Raw genomic sequence first — 14,185 nt, forward strand, 5'->3', positions numbered from 1 at the left:
GATAGACTCATGATTAATATGAAAATTAGGGAGATGCAAGTACCTGAACTAATCAGCTGGTCCTTATTCAGGCTGGGCCAGCGTTGGTAATGTTGCCATTTTTCATGTGTCAGCCCTGATGCAGGTTACCAGGAATCTGATGCTTTCTTGTTATCCAAAGGTGTGAATAGAGAGCGAGCCAATGAGCACAAAGAGGGAAAGTACTGAGAGGAGAGACGACAGGGAGAGAAGGGTTGGGGAGAGGGGGAGAGAGCTACTGTAGCTGCAAGCTACAAAAGTTTAAAAACGCTATCAGAGGTCCTAATGAAGATATAAACTCTGGGCTCACCCCTTAATTATTATAGACATGTTTGGCCTTTTTTTTGCAAGCTGCCTTCTTAGTGCAATATTATGGAGATGTTAACAAATACTACTGCGGGTAAAAAAAAGACATTGTTTTTAGACAGAAGCCTCTCTGCTCCCAGCGTTACCAGCAAGCATCAGAGAAAAGATGAAACGCGCCATTCTCACTACAGGCTGAGGGCAAATTCACTTTTGGTCCCCAATTATGCTAACAAGAGAAAAAAAATGATCTTTAACTGTGTTTCATAACAAGTCGGCTAGGAATGGCTTGTCTTCAAGCAATGTTTTAATTCCCTCCATACGGAAGAGGTTGTGAAACTTAGCAGTGAATGATTTAATGCGTCTTTATCATTCGCAGTCAAAACGCAACGCTTCTGAAAATTAAATGTAGCTTCATGCGCTTGGTTTACCTTTTTTAAAGCTTATTCATGCTTCTGAACATTTGGGACCTTTTTCGTGGATGATGACTGTTAATTGAATAATAACATAAATACCAGCTGTTGGTTTTCCATTACAGCACATTCCATTCGAATACTTTCATGGTAATGTCGTTTATAATGAGTGGGAAGGCATAAGAATTAGTCATTAGCGCTCCCTTACCTGTCAGGGCATCTCCCCGCATTCAAACTAAAAACATTGCACACCTCTCAAGGTGTCTTGGTGTTCAAAGAGCGCTGCCGCCATAGGTTCTATCCTTCCTATTAAGGACTGCATTCCCACAGTCCCTCCGGTGTGTCCTGTTGGTTCCTGAACTTTTGCCTTGGTGATCATCCCTATGATTAAAGCTCTGCATAGTCTCTGGCTCGGGCGTAGTGTGCGCTGCTTCTTCACACCAGATGAGAGACTGCGGTTGTCCGTTTGACAGAAGCGAAGGCAATTCAGCTGGGTAGCCTGGCTGTGTAATTGGCGAGCTCTTGTTCCTGTGGGAAAGGTTATTGCACAGCAACGCTTTCAAAGACCAATTTGCACAGGGATTGTCGAAAGTTAGGTCAAGGTTTGGAAACGCAATAATATCATTTAGAGCCATTACAGTCATTATTATCTATGTGACATCAGCCGACGGTAGACTGGCCGTGTAATTTCAGTGCCGTAATTCTTAGGCTCTTTGAAATATGTTTGCACTTCTAGCTGGATTCGTGGGATTTAGTCTGAAGGTTTGTAAATGGAGTGATTCTCCAGAGAGGAATAACATTTCCACCATAGCTATGTTTTGAAGTAGCATTAACTCCCCATAGCCGGTTTTTCATTAAGGCAAATTCTCTTCTTTTTTTTTTTTTTGTTCAATCTACGTAAAGGTGGATCTGTCTCCTGCGCTGATGGCTCGTATCATCCTGGACAGGTTCCTTCAGGGCCTGGAGGGTGGAATGCGTGAGTAACACTTTTCCATTTCCCACTCTGTCCTTTCTATCATTCCCCCCCATCAGTCTTAATTGTAGCACTTTGTCTTTTGAATCCCTTTATGTTTGAGTCCCAATTCCAGTTCTAGCTGCTGTATTTTCAGCCTGTCCGAGCCTAATGAGAGACAGACCACATTTAGTACTAGCTGCATCCCAGGGCACATGACTGGCAATTAAGCACTGGGAGGACCACCCACCTCTCAACTGCAGTGTGGATCAATTCTAGCTCACCTCATCAGTGTTATTTATAACACCACTGATTTCTTTCCTCACCCTCCTTCATCCCCCAATGCATCCATCTCTCGCCCCTACCTTCTCTTCTTCCCTCATCCCCTGTTCTTTCTCCGTCCATACTGGCGTCCTCTGAGGAAACTGAGTTGAGGAAAAGTGTGACAGAAAAAGCAAACCATTCCTAGGTAGCGATGATGGACATGATGATGGACTGAGAACAAAATTCCAGATGCAAATATTTTTGTTAAACATGTCGAAGAGATTGTCCAGAAATTGTGTGAATAATTGTGTGTGTACGTTCTGGTTAGTGTCTTTTTTTTTTTCTTTTTTCTTCCACTCTAGAACTTTCTTACATCTTCTGTTATAGTTTTGTTTGGCAAAACATACTGGCATAATTTGCAGTTGCACCTTTTTTCTTTTTTTACACGTGACATGTCGGGAACTTCCAGTATCCCATGCAAACATGAGTCCATAACATTTCAACAGGCCCATCCTGAGGATTGTGTGCATGTGTTCCCGTGCAGTGCTTTGAGAGTGAATCGCATGATGTCAAAAAAAAGACGTGATTCCAATTTAATCAAGAAAGAGATTAAAGTGGATGTGTGTTATTTTCAACTTCGCCACAGCACAGCCATTTGTCAAAGTCAAAGATGTGATTGCTTTGGACCCACCGTTATCCACTGCCTGTCAAAATACTAGTCTGAGCAGCTTGTAGAACAGGGCATTCATCCAGGAGAAGCACTCTGTCTCAGATAATAGCACACTGCATCCCTCCATCTCCATACAGTAAAAACATGCTTTATTATTGCTCACAATAGATTTGTAGCAGATGAAACTTCCCGGATGATCGTTGTTTAATTTCAAAACTGTGTCGTAAGCGTGCAGCATCGCGGCAGTTTGGAGGCTAGCAAGTAATGTCGTGGTGGTGGTGGTTCTTCTTCTGGTAGAAAGTGATTTCAGCAAAGCTTTTACAGGATAATCATGGATCCAAATCAGCCTAACTAAGTCTGCACGCTATGATTTCAATCAGATTAACATCTACTGTTTTATCTGGGAAGCTAGTTTTGACGCCTACCTGCTTTTATGATTATAACATTTCAAATGATGATGTCATTACACCGTACACGTTCACTGTTGCACGCTGTGAAGTCACTTGCTTTGACGGTGACTTCTGTTTTTGACAGAGCTCCTCTGCAATCTCCTCATGACCTGCTCGGCCTATGCAAATTAATTTCTGTCCACATGGGCTGCGCGGTCAAATCCAAGTCCGATCTCCCTGAGTGTGTATATTAGACTCCAGTAATGTGCTTCCATTATTAAACAATGCAAGGATAATTGTCTTTCCTGGCAATTAGCTAACAGGTTGGTTCAGTGCTATTGTCAGGTATATCCGTCATGCCCCCCCCTCCAGCCCCAGACTGCGCTCCAGTGTGCATGTGTGTGTGTGTGTATTTGTGTGCTTTTGTCGGACTCCAGAGGGAGGGCAGGCAGGCACATTGCAAAGATCAATAGACTTCTATATAAGGGACATTACCCCCCAACCGGGTGAGTGGCTTGCCTTTGCCTAGCACCATCGTTTTTTTAATTCCCCTTCTCTGTCCCTTTGCATTTAAGAGACACAGGAATGGGGCCTTTGGGACTGTGGAATATATGTACAATCACTAGAGCTGGATCAATACAGAGTTTTAAATTGTTTTCTCTCCCTTCCTTGTTTTGTTTTGCTCGCTTGTTGTTGCCTCCCCTCCCTTCACACACCGCCACCACACCTCAACATGACGCCACCACCAACAAGCTGCATCCCCGCCCCCCCCCCCCCCCCCCACCTCTCCTTGCAGCAGAAGTATTGGAGAGAGCATCAGTCAAGCAGAATGAAAGACTATCTGGTGGCGCTTGTAAATAAATCAATACATTCAAAGCAGTTTTATCACATATTGAATATGATATCAACATCCATAATGCTCCTTGTCTCATGAAAACAGACTGGGCAGCAGGGGAGGGAAGGTCACTTGTGCCCCCCCCTGCACCGTTTATATTCACTATTTTAAAGTCACTAATAAGCTGCACTTTTAGTAAAACAAATACAGTATTCTGAAGCAGGTGAGTACAGGGATGTATATGCCAGGAATCCTCTCATGCGGTTGGTTATGGACTAATGTCCTAAATAGAGGATGTGGATATGACAGTTTTCTGCATGAAAATATTTAATTTGAATTAAAAAAAAATAAGTCAAGCAAAATATATATTTTCATTAAAGTTAAATCTGTCATTGAATTTCTTATTTTTCATGCATTCAATTAAAAAGAAATAGACATTTTCAATGTTATTATGTTTTTATTGCCGCTGTCTAAAGCTCTCATATTGTAATGACAGGACTTTGTCTCATCTACTTGAGTATATACGTATAATGACCAAAGTTAAATTGAATTCAACTGAACCGACCCAAAACTTAAGTGTTTCTCTCTAAAATAATCTGAAATGGGGGGGGGGGGAAAAGGAAACAGATTTGAAAGGCTGGAACAAGCAAATGTTTGCTGAAATTACTTTAAATTGATTTCTTGAAAACTGAAGCGATATGTAATATAATCGGTAGTCTCATCACGTACCTGATGCACTAACTGTACTGTAACAAAGAATTAGATTTTCAAACTTTTCAATGTTTACGTTGACTAGAAAGTTATTTTAAATGGACAGATATCATAAACTGGATTACATGTGCATCATGAGCACTCAGCGTGTGTATCAGCCCACTGATAAGTTCTGTAAATGATAGTTACATTGTAAACTTTACTGTAATTCCGACTCTATGTCTGTGGATACTACCTCGTGTAGCCTCACATTGGGGGAGCTCCTGCTCTTTCTTTCCCCTCTCCTGCTATCTCTTCATCTTTCTCTCTATTCCTCCTTTGACAGGAGTTGATGTGCCTCTAGATTTAGACATGCTTTTTTTTTTTGAGGAGGCAATTTTGCTAGCTATTTGACCTTTTCCATTTTCCCAAGGCCCAGCTCCAGATTAGATTGCTGCTCCATGTTTTGTAACTATGTGATTCGACCGCCTTTAAGATTTATTGTCACATTCCTTTACAGAAGCCTTGTACGCAAGGTTATAAATGTCCTGTGTTTGATGTTAACACTGTGAGAATGTTAGTGTCTACTGTGATCCTCTGGTTCCTTGACAGAATTCATAATAGCTTCAGTGTTTTGCAGATCACACGTGTTGATAACTGAATATTGTATTCTGTTCTATCCAGTAAAATCTCAACTTTGCTATCCACTATGATTGTTATGGTTCCTCCCGCTCTTGTCTTCAAGTGCTCCTCACTTCTCTCTCTCACCTCTCCACTGTGGTGGAGCTGCTGTGTATTTGCAGCCTTTTTTCTTTTTTTCTTCTTAAATAATGAGAGCAAGGGCACTTCATTAGCGAGAAGGGAGGGAGGAAGGAGGCAAAAGCAGGATGAGTGTTTCTGTGCGTGTGTGTATGCATGCTAGGGGTGGGTGCAAGGGAGGTAAGCAGCAGCGTGGCACTTCACTTGACAAGTATACTAATTACTCCTTTTCAGCAGAGAAGCTCCCGTCAGCCTCTGCCACAGTCTAATGGCCTGACCTAGGACGCCTCTCTCCATAGCAGAGCCTCCCCAGATCTACTATTACTACTGCTACACACACACACACACACACACACACACAGACGTGCGCACATACACACACACACACGAAATGTAGAGTCTCATCTCACCGCTATCAGGGAGAATCAGGTGGAAGCAGATCAGTTCTGCCCCAGTAACCTCTTCAGGGACTGGGCTCCTCCTGCACAGGAGATACCACCTCATATCATCAACTAGCACCTACACACCACCACAGATACTTAAAAAGAAAACACATTTCCCCCCCCTTCCTCTTATCTCCCACTCTCTCTCTCTCTCTCTTTCTCTCTCCCTCTCTCTCGTTCCCATCTTCTGTTTTTTTCAATACGGGAGGATAAATTTAAAAGGAGTAAATTGGAAAATCAAATGAGGGCTTTAGGCAGCCGCAGAGATTTGCAGAGCTGTCGGCCAGCGTCGCAGAGCCTCATCCATCATGTCCCACAAGTAGTCAATTCCTCTAGTATCTGTAAATGTTTTCAGATATTAGCCAATTTATATGCTCCGAGATTCATCATGGAAAATCAGCTTTAGCGGCGCACATTATCAGGACCTGTCTCTCCCTTGCTCCATGAAGTTTGATGAACGAGTGGCCCTCCACAGCTCAATGGCTTGTGCGTGGGGAGTGTGGGGCAGGGGTGTGGGCATGTAGAGGAAATGGATAAGCGCCCCCCCCACCCGTGGACAAAAAAAAAGTGGGCTTTTTAATTAATAAACAAACTTGCAGAGGAGCTCATCAGTGTCAGGGGCAATAACAATCGTCATCCGTTATTGTTTATTACGGTCCTCCCTCAACAAATGTTGCTATCTAATGAGGTTTCTCAACATTTTTTTGTTTGTGAGATAATGACTTTTTCACCCTCGTGGAGAAAGGAAGAGTAGTTACAAATGACACGAGTACGCAATAAGAAATCAAGCCTAGGTTATGTTGCTGTTACCTTGCTTTGTATAGTTTATCTTGTGTTGGAGTTGCATATGAAACAGCCTTGTGATTTGTTTACACTGGTTGTTTTCTTTAGCGAATCCCAATGGAGGTGTAGCGTTTCACATCTATTATTCTCCTCGTCTCTGTTCTTTTCTGTTCAGATGTTGACGGTGTGATATGGTGCCTAGTCAGAATTTATACCAGCATGGGACAATTACAGTAAATTTGGTGAATGTTTACAATGTGCAAAGTCGCGCTGCAGGGCTTTGTTCTCTGTGTCTGGTGTTCTTCAGATTATGCTTTTTATTTTCCTGCATGTGTTTTATGTGTGCGTCTGTGTGTGCCCTGAGTGTGTGTATTTAAAGAGTGTGTGTGTGTGTGTGTGTGTGTGTCTGTGTGTGTGTGTGTGTGTGTGTGGCAGAGGAGCTCAGGGTGTCATAGAGGAGTGCTGCCGTGCAAGGCGGGGGCGTCTTTAATAAATGTATGCTGATGTTGGAGGCTGCAACGATGCGAGGGATGCAAGGGCCCTGTTGTTATTTACTGCTGTGTTTGTGCACAGCAGCGGATCCTGGGCCTGCAAATGGCATTTCAGCCTGTGATGAATGAGCATTAGGGTAAACTCATTTTAAAAGCATCCTGATTTATTAGCGGCCGGGCCTTCCATTTTCATCAGGTCAATGCTTGGCTGAAATTCCACAATGTCAGCGCCAAGGTCACCTCTTTATGGCTATTTTTAACCCCATCGCTCAAAAAGAGCAGGAGGAAGGGATCCTATCACTTATTATGGTCATCTACCAAAAATATCAAAGGACCGGAGAGACGAGGAGAGCGAGAGAGAGAGAGAGAGAGAGAGAGAGAGAGAGGAGCCTGAGAGAAGTGTGTGTTTGTGTGTGTTATGTGAGAGACCAAAATGTGGTGGTGGTCAACCCCCAATTATGAGCACTAGTAAGACAAGAGCTTTAATGGCTGCTGTTTGCCTTCGGGGAGGTTTATTACACACTACTGTTTTGCAGAAGCAGCGTCAAATCTATAAAACGACCATTAGGAAGAGGGAAAAAATCAATCAAAATGCCATTAAAGTGGAATAAGTTGCCAATATTGCTGATGTGGTTGTGGGTCCTTTGATTTTCCTTCAGATTATTAGGCACAGTCGAGTAGTGACTTTGTTAAGGGAAACCAGTGTTGTTGGGGAGTAATATGTCTCCTGGCTTCATAAAGTTTGCTGCCTCATATTTCCCGCTTTATTGATTATCCATTATCATTTGTCATGAGGTGTCCTAACTCAAGGGGAAAATATAACCCTCTTCCTTCACCGCCGCCCGCACCGCACAGGAGCATGGTATGGATCTGCGTGTGAAGGTACCAATCTCTGAGAAAAATGAGCAAAGAAATAAAGCACAGCCCTGTGCCTCGCAGCTCTTAGAGGGAGTGTGAGGTTATGGGGAGGGCTGGGGGAGTACTGTGGCTGGGAGAGACTGAAATAGAGAGGAGGAGGAGGAGGAGGGGGGGGGGGAGAGAGAGAAAAGAGGTGGCAGAGAAAGATGGAGACAAAGAAGAAGAAACAGAAAGAGAGGAGGGAGCGCTGCTTTGTTCTTCTTCTACCCTCCTCCCTCTTTATTTCATCATAAGGTAGATGGGATCACAGCACTGTTTGTCCTCTTCTCAAGGAAACCTGCCTACGAAGAGAAGGGTCTTAAAGGTTTCTAAATCTCCCTCTAAATGCATTTCTATTAATGAAATGAATTTAAGAGACACTTAATGTTCCATTTAAGCGTTTTGTAAATGTTCGCCAATCTTTTTTGGGGTTTTCATTCATTTAATCCATTTCTTTTATAAATCTTCACACACACAAAAAAAAAAAGCTGTCTTGTTTTTAACAGTTATATACTGTGCGCCGTTTATTAGATGAGCTCGGAGAGATCCGCGCAGTGTTGGTACAGGCACCATCCATGCCTGAAATGTGAATAGAAACATTCCTTGTATTGTCTGCAATGCTGCAAGTCTGTCAGGACCATGTATCACTAAAATGGCGTGCCTCAACCATTTCGTCACACAATGATACAATCCATTTAATCCAAATCTTTTTAAGAAATGATTTAAGGAATTTTTTGCTGTTGCAGTACAAGCGAATCAATCCAAGCAGGCTTTCCTTTCTGATTTATAATGTTAGTAGAGCAAGAATGGGGATGAGAGATGCAGAATAGTCAGCGTTCATAACATAGATAAACTACATGGGGCTCCTGTGCTCTGGACTGAAACATTTATCTATAGAAAATCTGTATAGACACCAAGCAGCCATCTAATGGACTAGTGTGGATATACTGCACTAACAGTGGCATGGTGAATTACAGTATGTCAAGTCTGTCTTTTTGCTCTGTATATTACCACTGTTTGCTCTCAATTCAATGCAGCAATTAGATTTTTTGTATTATTATTTTTTTACATATTGTAGGCTCGATGAGCGATAATGTTTGACATGAATTGCATTCTAATATTTATGTGTTTTGGTTATTGTTTTTTCTTCCTCTTTTCCCCCTCGTCCTCAGCCTCTAAAACAGTCCTCAACAGCATGCTGAAGGAGCCGTCGTTAATTCCAGACCAAATCTTGGCCAATAACATTTACCAGGTAAGTGCAGACGTTCGCGGTTTAAACTGACGCGTTATTATGAAATCGTCTTAATTGTTTTGCGTCACGGAATGATTTTTAATTACCTCAGTTTGATCTTATATAATTTTATAAAGTTACTTGCCGTTGTCTATGTAACAAATCTCCTGCTTAGGTACAGTGAGTTTTTAAAGGTGTTATTGTACCACCTGGCTGACAGACGGCATCAGCCGCTCATGTTTGCTGATGAGGTCACGTGAGAGCCGGCGGTCATGCCTGCCAATCTGCCAGCATCTCCTGTGTTTTCTCCTTTCCCGGCGCTGTACCACCTCCCTTTCACCCACCCACCCCTTTTTTGTGCGCGCCATAATATTTCTTCCCCCTCTTTTCAGTGCACAATAAATGACTGCTGTTATGGACCGCTGGTAGACTGCATCAAACAGTATCCTATCCCATAAAATTTTAAGCCTGAAATTGACGAGGAGCTATTGAAGGGGATGAGATGTGTCTGGCTTCACCTGACATAAAAGTTCTGCTTCACAGAGGAAGTGTTTCATCCTGCCTGCCATCCGACTATCACCGCTACAGCGGCTGAGAGGCGATGGAGGGAAGAGGAGGAGGAGAGGATTGGATGATCTAAATGCATCTCCATGTGCACACAGTGGATCAGACACAATGTTCTATGATACAAGACAAAAAAAAAAAAAGATCATTCATAAGCCCCATGGTGGTTAATGCGTTCATTTGTTTGGTGTTTTATTTAACGCAGACAATTTGTTAGTATATGTTACGTTATTAATTTAATTTAGTTTGTCATTCTTATGCCATTCAGCACCATGGAGAGTTCTGGACACATCAACTTGAACTATAACTAAAATTAATTGTAATTAAAATACTCCATGTTTCCGGTTTCTCTTTCCCCCTTTCTTTACTCAACTACAAACACCCCCTCCTTATCTAACTGTTGGCCTTGACTACAGAGGCAGAATCGGAGTCAAAGCTATTTAGGGCCAAGCAGCTGGGGAGCAGACCAACTGTTTCCTGGGGGAGGAGATTTATTTGAATGAGTTTACATGGGTACATCTGTATGTTATTGTGTCTGTCCAAGCTCTCGTGTGTGTGGTGGTGGGGCTGGGTTGTTCTGTTCATAGCCAGTCAACCCTGTCCCACCGTGCCCTCCTTCTACATCGCCCCCCTTTTTACCTTTCTTTGGCTGTCCTCTCGTCAGTGTCAACTTAGAGTCAGTTACTCCGCCACAGAGAGTTCATTATAACCGCCCCACTATGTGCTTTGATAGAGCTCCAGCCTCACAAGAGAGGAATAGCTCTTAATGCATTTGTATGTATTAATTCAAATATTTTTTTTAAGAGATTAGCGTTTGTTGAGGGCAATATAATGGCATAAGAACTTTTCTCCCTCTCTTGGAAAAAGCCATTTTTGCATATATGATATCTGGCCTCTGTATATGCTGGAGTCCTTTCTGTGGCGTCAAGCAGCATGTATCCTGATGCAAAATGGCATTTATTCTAAAAGCATTTTACTTCAAAGATCTTTAGAGGAATGAGTGGAGCAGCCAGTGCAGGCGCTCTATACATTTTTGCCAAATTGGCATTTGTTTCCTTCCTCATTTAGGTAATGCACTTTGGAGATTTGTTGTGGAAGCAGATTGAGTTTGACCTAAAAACTCTGATTGTGCTCTTTCTGTACACTTTCACTTTGCATAGTAAGCCAATAGTGAAGAAAAGCAGATTCTTAACTGATGTCAAGCATACACATGCACAGTTAGGCTTACATCACCTCACGTGCGTGCACTTATGTTGTTACCACGGCAAACTATAGTGTGTTTTGTGGATTATTATTTAATTAAATTGTTTTGTGTTACTGCTGACACTGCACTATCTAAACATGTCGGTGTTTCAGTGGACGTATAAAATACTGCTGCTGCTATATGTTGGAATCCTTGACTCTCTTTTCTCAGCGCTATTGGCCATGAACACGAGGTGCTGCTCTGTGACGAACTAAAGGAGAGGAACCTTTCCTTTCTGGGTAAGCCATTTCTTGACCTCCTCATCACATTTCTAAAGTCAATCTGTTCATGGCAGCGTAGTCTTTCCTTCAGCTTAGTACCTAGACATGACCGATGCAGTGGATGTCATCTCGTATTGATTTGCTAACAAGGAGCTGTTATCAAATATCATTGGAGGCTCATGCACCAGCGTGCAATGCATATTCATAGAATAAAAGCTTCAAATGCAGGTTTTAATGTTCCTCGTTATGTTCGGTCTTATCAGGTTGCTGTTCAGCATTTGTGGTTTTTTTCTAAACTGAATTAAAAAGGCCAATTTCTGTATACATAAACATGAATATTATGTTGGTACCATTGAAAGACTGTTGCATTGTTTTCCTCCAATCCGTAGTTTGGGGGATTTAATGTTTAGAAAAAAAGAAACTCCTCACATGTGGTTGTAGTTTCTAATATTTTAACCAATCATCTTTTTGTTCTTTTTATATTTTCTACTCCCACTATTATCGTGTTCCAACAATATTAAATCAAGGTAGAGTGTCCAGGTGTGAAATTGTGAACCAGAATCTTCCTCCCATCACCCCCATCCCATCACCATCCCCTAGGTCAGATGAGTGATGAAGGATAAAAGTCATTCCCACTGTCATTAAGACCATATCATTTATTTGAACCTGGAGTGCTGACCTTTCCTCCGAGCTTTACAAAGGACTGTTCTAAAACTGTCAGAGTTCGAGCGGCACGAGGGCCACTAAAGGCAGCCTCACCCCATCTGATAAATGGATTGGAAATAAGCTACCCAACAGCAGGGATGGCCCATTAATTTTAATCAAAGGTGATGTAAAAAGGCGATCAGAGCCACATGACAATGACAACAGCCCAGTAGGTATGAATAGAGGCTCCCATCCCATCACATACACATCTACACCCACATTACCACACCCATGATGCCCCTCTGTAGTACCACAGGCCTCTGGCAGCCTCTCTGACCTCACTCGGCTCTCTTTCTCTCCCCTTGGCTGATGCTTCCTCCTCGCCACCACTGACACCGCCACCCTCCATCTTTCCTCAATTCTCTTCCATGCCCCATTAGTTGAGCTTGGCTGGAGACAAAGAGGCAGGCCCTTGGAACTGAATGACCTGGTCATCCTGAGATTTAATGGAGAAATCAGGTGTTGTAGGGATAATGGCCGAAGCGCACCAGAAGTCAAGGACAATGGCTGCGGCCTGTGCAGGCAGGGGTCAGGCTTACAGAGTCTATAATGCCAACCTTGTCCCCTTGCTGTATATTTTATAAAGCTCTGCCAAACTGCAAACTGAAGAGCAGCTCTGTAACAGTTTTTATTTCTTTTTGCTACGACAGCGAATTCGTGGCAGATGTAGTTAATGGGTTTACGGTGCTTGCTGTCCTCTACTGTTATTTCTTCTGCTTTGCTAACACTAAGGAGTTTTGTTACCAGCACCTTGGTGAAGGCTGTGAGGTTACCTGCGTGTGATTGATGCAGCAGAACTTGTTTGGTGAAGAGTAAAACCTACTGCAAAGTAAGAGTTTAAATTGTCTCCGTTTCTGTTTCTGTAGATGAAAACCAACTGAGAGTTATGGGCTACGACAAAACACCCGATATCATCCTGGAGGTTCCCATTGGTTAGTATTCACATATATAATATAACTGTATTTATTCTGAAATAACTGCTTGTAACCTTTGCTACCTTGTTTCAAAGAGGATTATGCAGTTGTCAAAACATTTTCATGTTAACGCCAGATTGTTTTCATTTCATTCCTTGTTGATGTGCGGCTTTCTTTTCACTGGTTTACTGAGTGTTGCTCTGTGTGTGTGTGTGTGTTTCTGCGAAGCCGTGGAGGGACACATTGTACACTGGATTGAGAGCAAAGCCTCGTTCGGAGATGACCACAGTCATCGCACCTATCTGAATGAACAGTTCTGGAGCTACTGGAACAGGTTAGTCTTCTCTTCGTATTCTGTCTTCACATGTTTATATAACGTTACATTTCCACTGCCTGCTACGACACGGCTCTCCTTTGTTGACATTTTATGAACAAAAGTTGTGGATAGTACTTGGTACTTCTTTTGGTCTCGTCGAGGTTCCAAGCAAGCTGAGCCGAAACTAGTTGAAGTCAAAACACTGCAGACCACTGATTGGTCAGAGAGTCATTACTGCGAGGCGGGACATCCTGCGTAAACCTGCCATTTTTAAAATAGCCACGCTACTGTCAATAGCGACCGCAACCATGCAGTGGAAATGAGGCATAGTTAACCATGTAATGCTGCAACTCCTATTTACCCAGTTTGCATATTGTTTATAACTTCTCCTTTTTTGACCACAAACCACAATCAGCTTTCCTCCGTATCACAAAGGCAGCTCATATCTCTGTCTAACAACGCTAAGCACTTCCTCCCTGCTATAAGCCACACTAACCCCACACTTCCATACGGTACATATGCACATCGCACTACTTCCACATTCAGTGCTGTCGGTGGAGCCTTTAACAGCCTGAAGGGTCTGCCTGTGAGCGTGATTGTTTTCCAGAGCACACGCATTGTTTTGGAAGGGAAGCTGGAAAATGGGTGATTAATCCGTTTGCATCTGTTGTCATGAGAACCTCTGGACAGGAACGGGCCCTCGTGGTCTGACCCTGGGGGGGAAAAAGAGGTGTGTGTATGTGTATGCATATGAATGTGTGTGCCTCAACGCTAGAAATAAATAAGGTTCATAAAATGCATACTTATTTCATTGTCTCTTGAGAGAGCACCACTTTGATCTAGATTACCGTTACACAGTCTGCCAACAGAGAACAGAGAACACTTGGGGTTTTTTATTTTCCCATCCCTGTGAAAACATAAGGCTTACAAGGAGGTACGGTTATGCCCCTTTTTATTTAGTTATGCGTGTGCTAGTTCTTAGGTTAAAGGCTGAACATGTCCGAAAGTTTCCCAGCCATTGAATGAATGAATTATTTCCCTAATTAAATACCAGCAACACATATTGCCTATGAATACCTGTTAT

General features: G+C 42.7%; 1 protein-coding gene across 5 annotated transcripts in view; it reads left to right on the forward strand.

The window, feature by feature from the left end:
• cdin1 (CDAN1 interacting nuclease 1) overlaps window positions 1-14,185 on the forward strand; it is a 53,748-nt gene that overhangs the window by 14,115 nt on the left and 25,448 nt on the right. For all 5 annotated transcript variants that reach the window (XR_003834346.1, XM_029459918.1, XM_029459916.1 and 2 more), the window contains 6 exons: window positions 1,638-1,710; window positions 9,080-9,159; window positions 9,531-9,580; window positions 11,117-11,184; window positions 12,738-12,803; window positions 13,014-13,119. Coding sequence is in view for 4 of the 5 variants with exons in the window: in XM_029459918.1 (XP_029315778.1) it covers window positions 1,638-1,710; window positions 9,080-9,159; window positions 9,531-9,580; window positions 11,117-11,184; window positions 12,738-12,803; window positions 13,014-13,119 (443 nt within the window). In the remaining variant the exon portion in view is untranslated. The remainder of the gene's footprint in view (window positions 1-1,637; window positions 1,711-9,079; window positions 9,160-9,530; window positions 9,581-11,116; window positions 11,185-12,737; window positions 12,804-13,013; window positions 13,120-14,185) is intronic.

Source organism: Cottoperca gobio, chromosome 22 (genome assembly GCF_900634415.1).
Source record: "Cottoperca gobio chromosome 22, fCotGob3.1, whole genome shotgun sequence".
NCBI classification, from domain to species: Eukaryota; Metazoa; Chordata; class Actinopteri; order Perciformes; family Bovichtidae; genus Cottoperca; species Cottoperca gobio.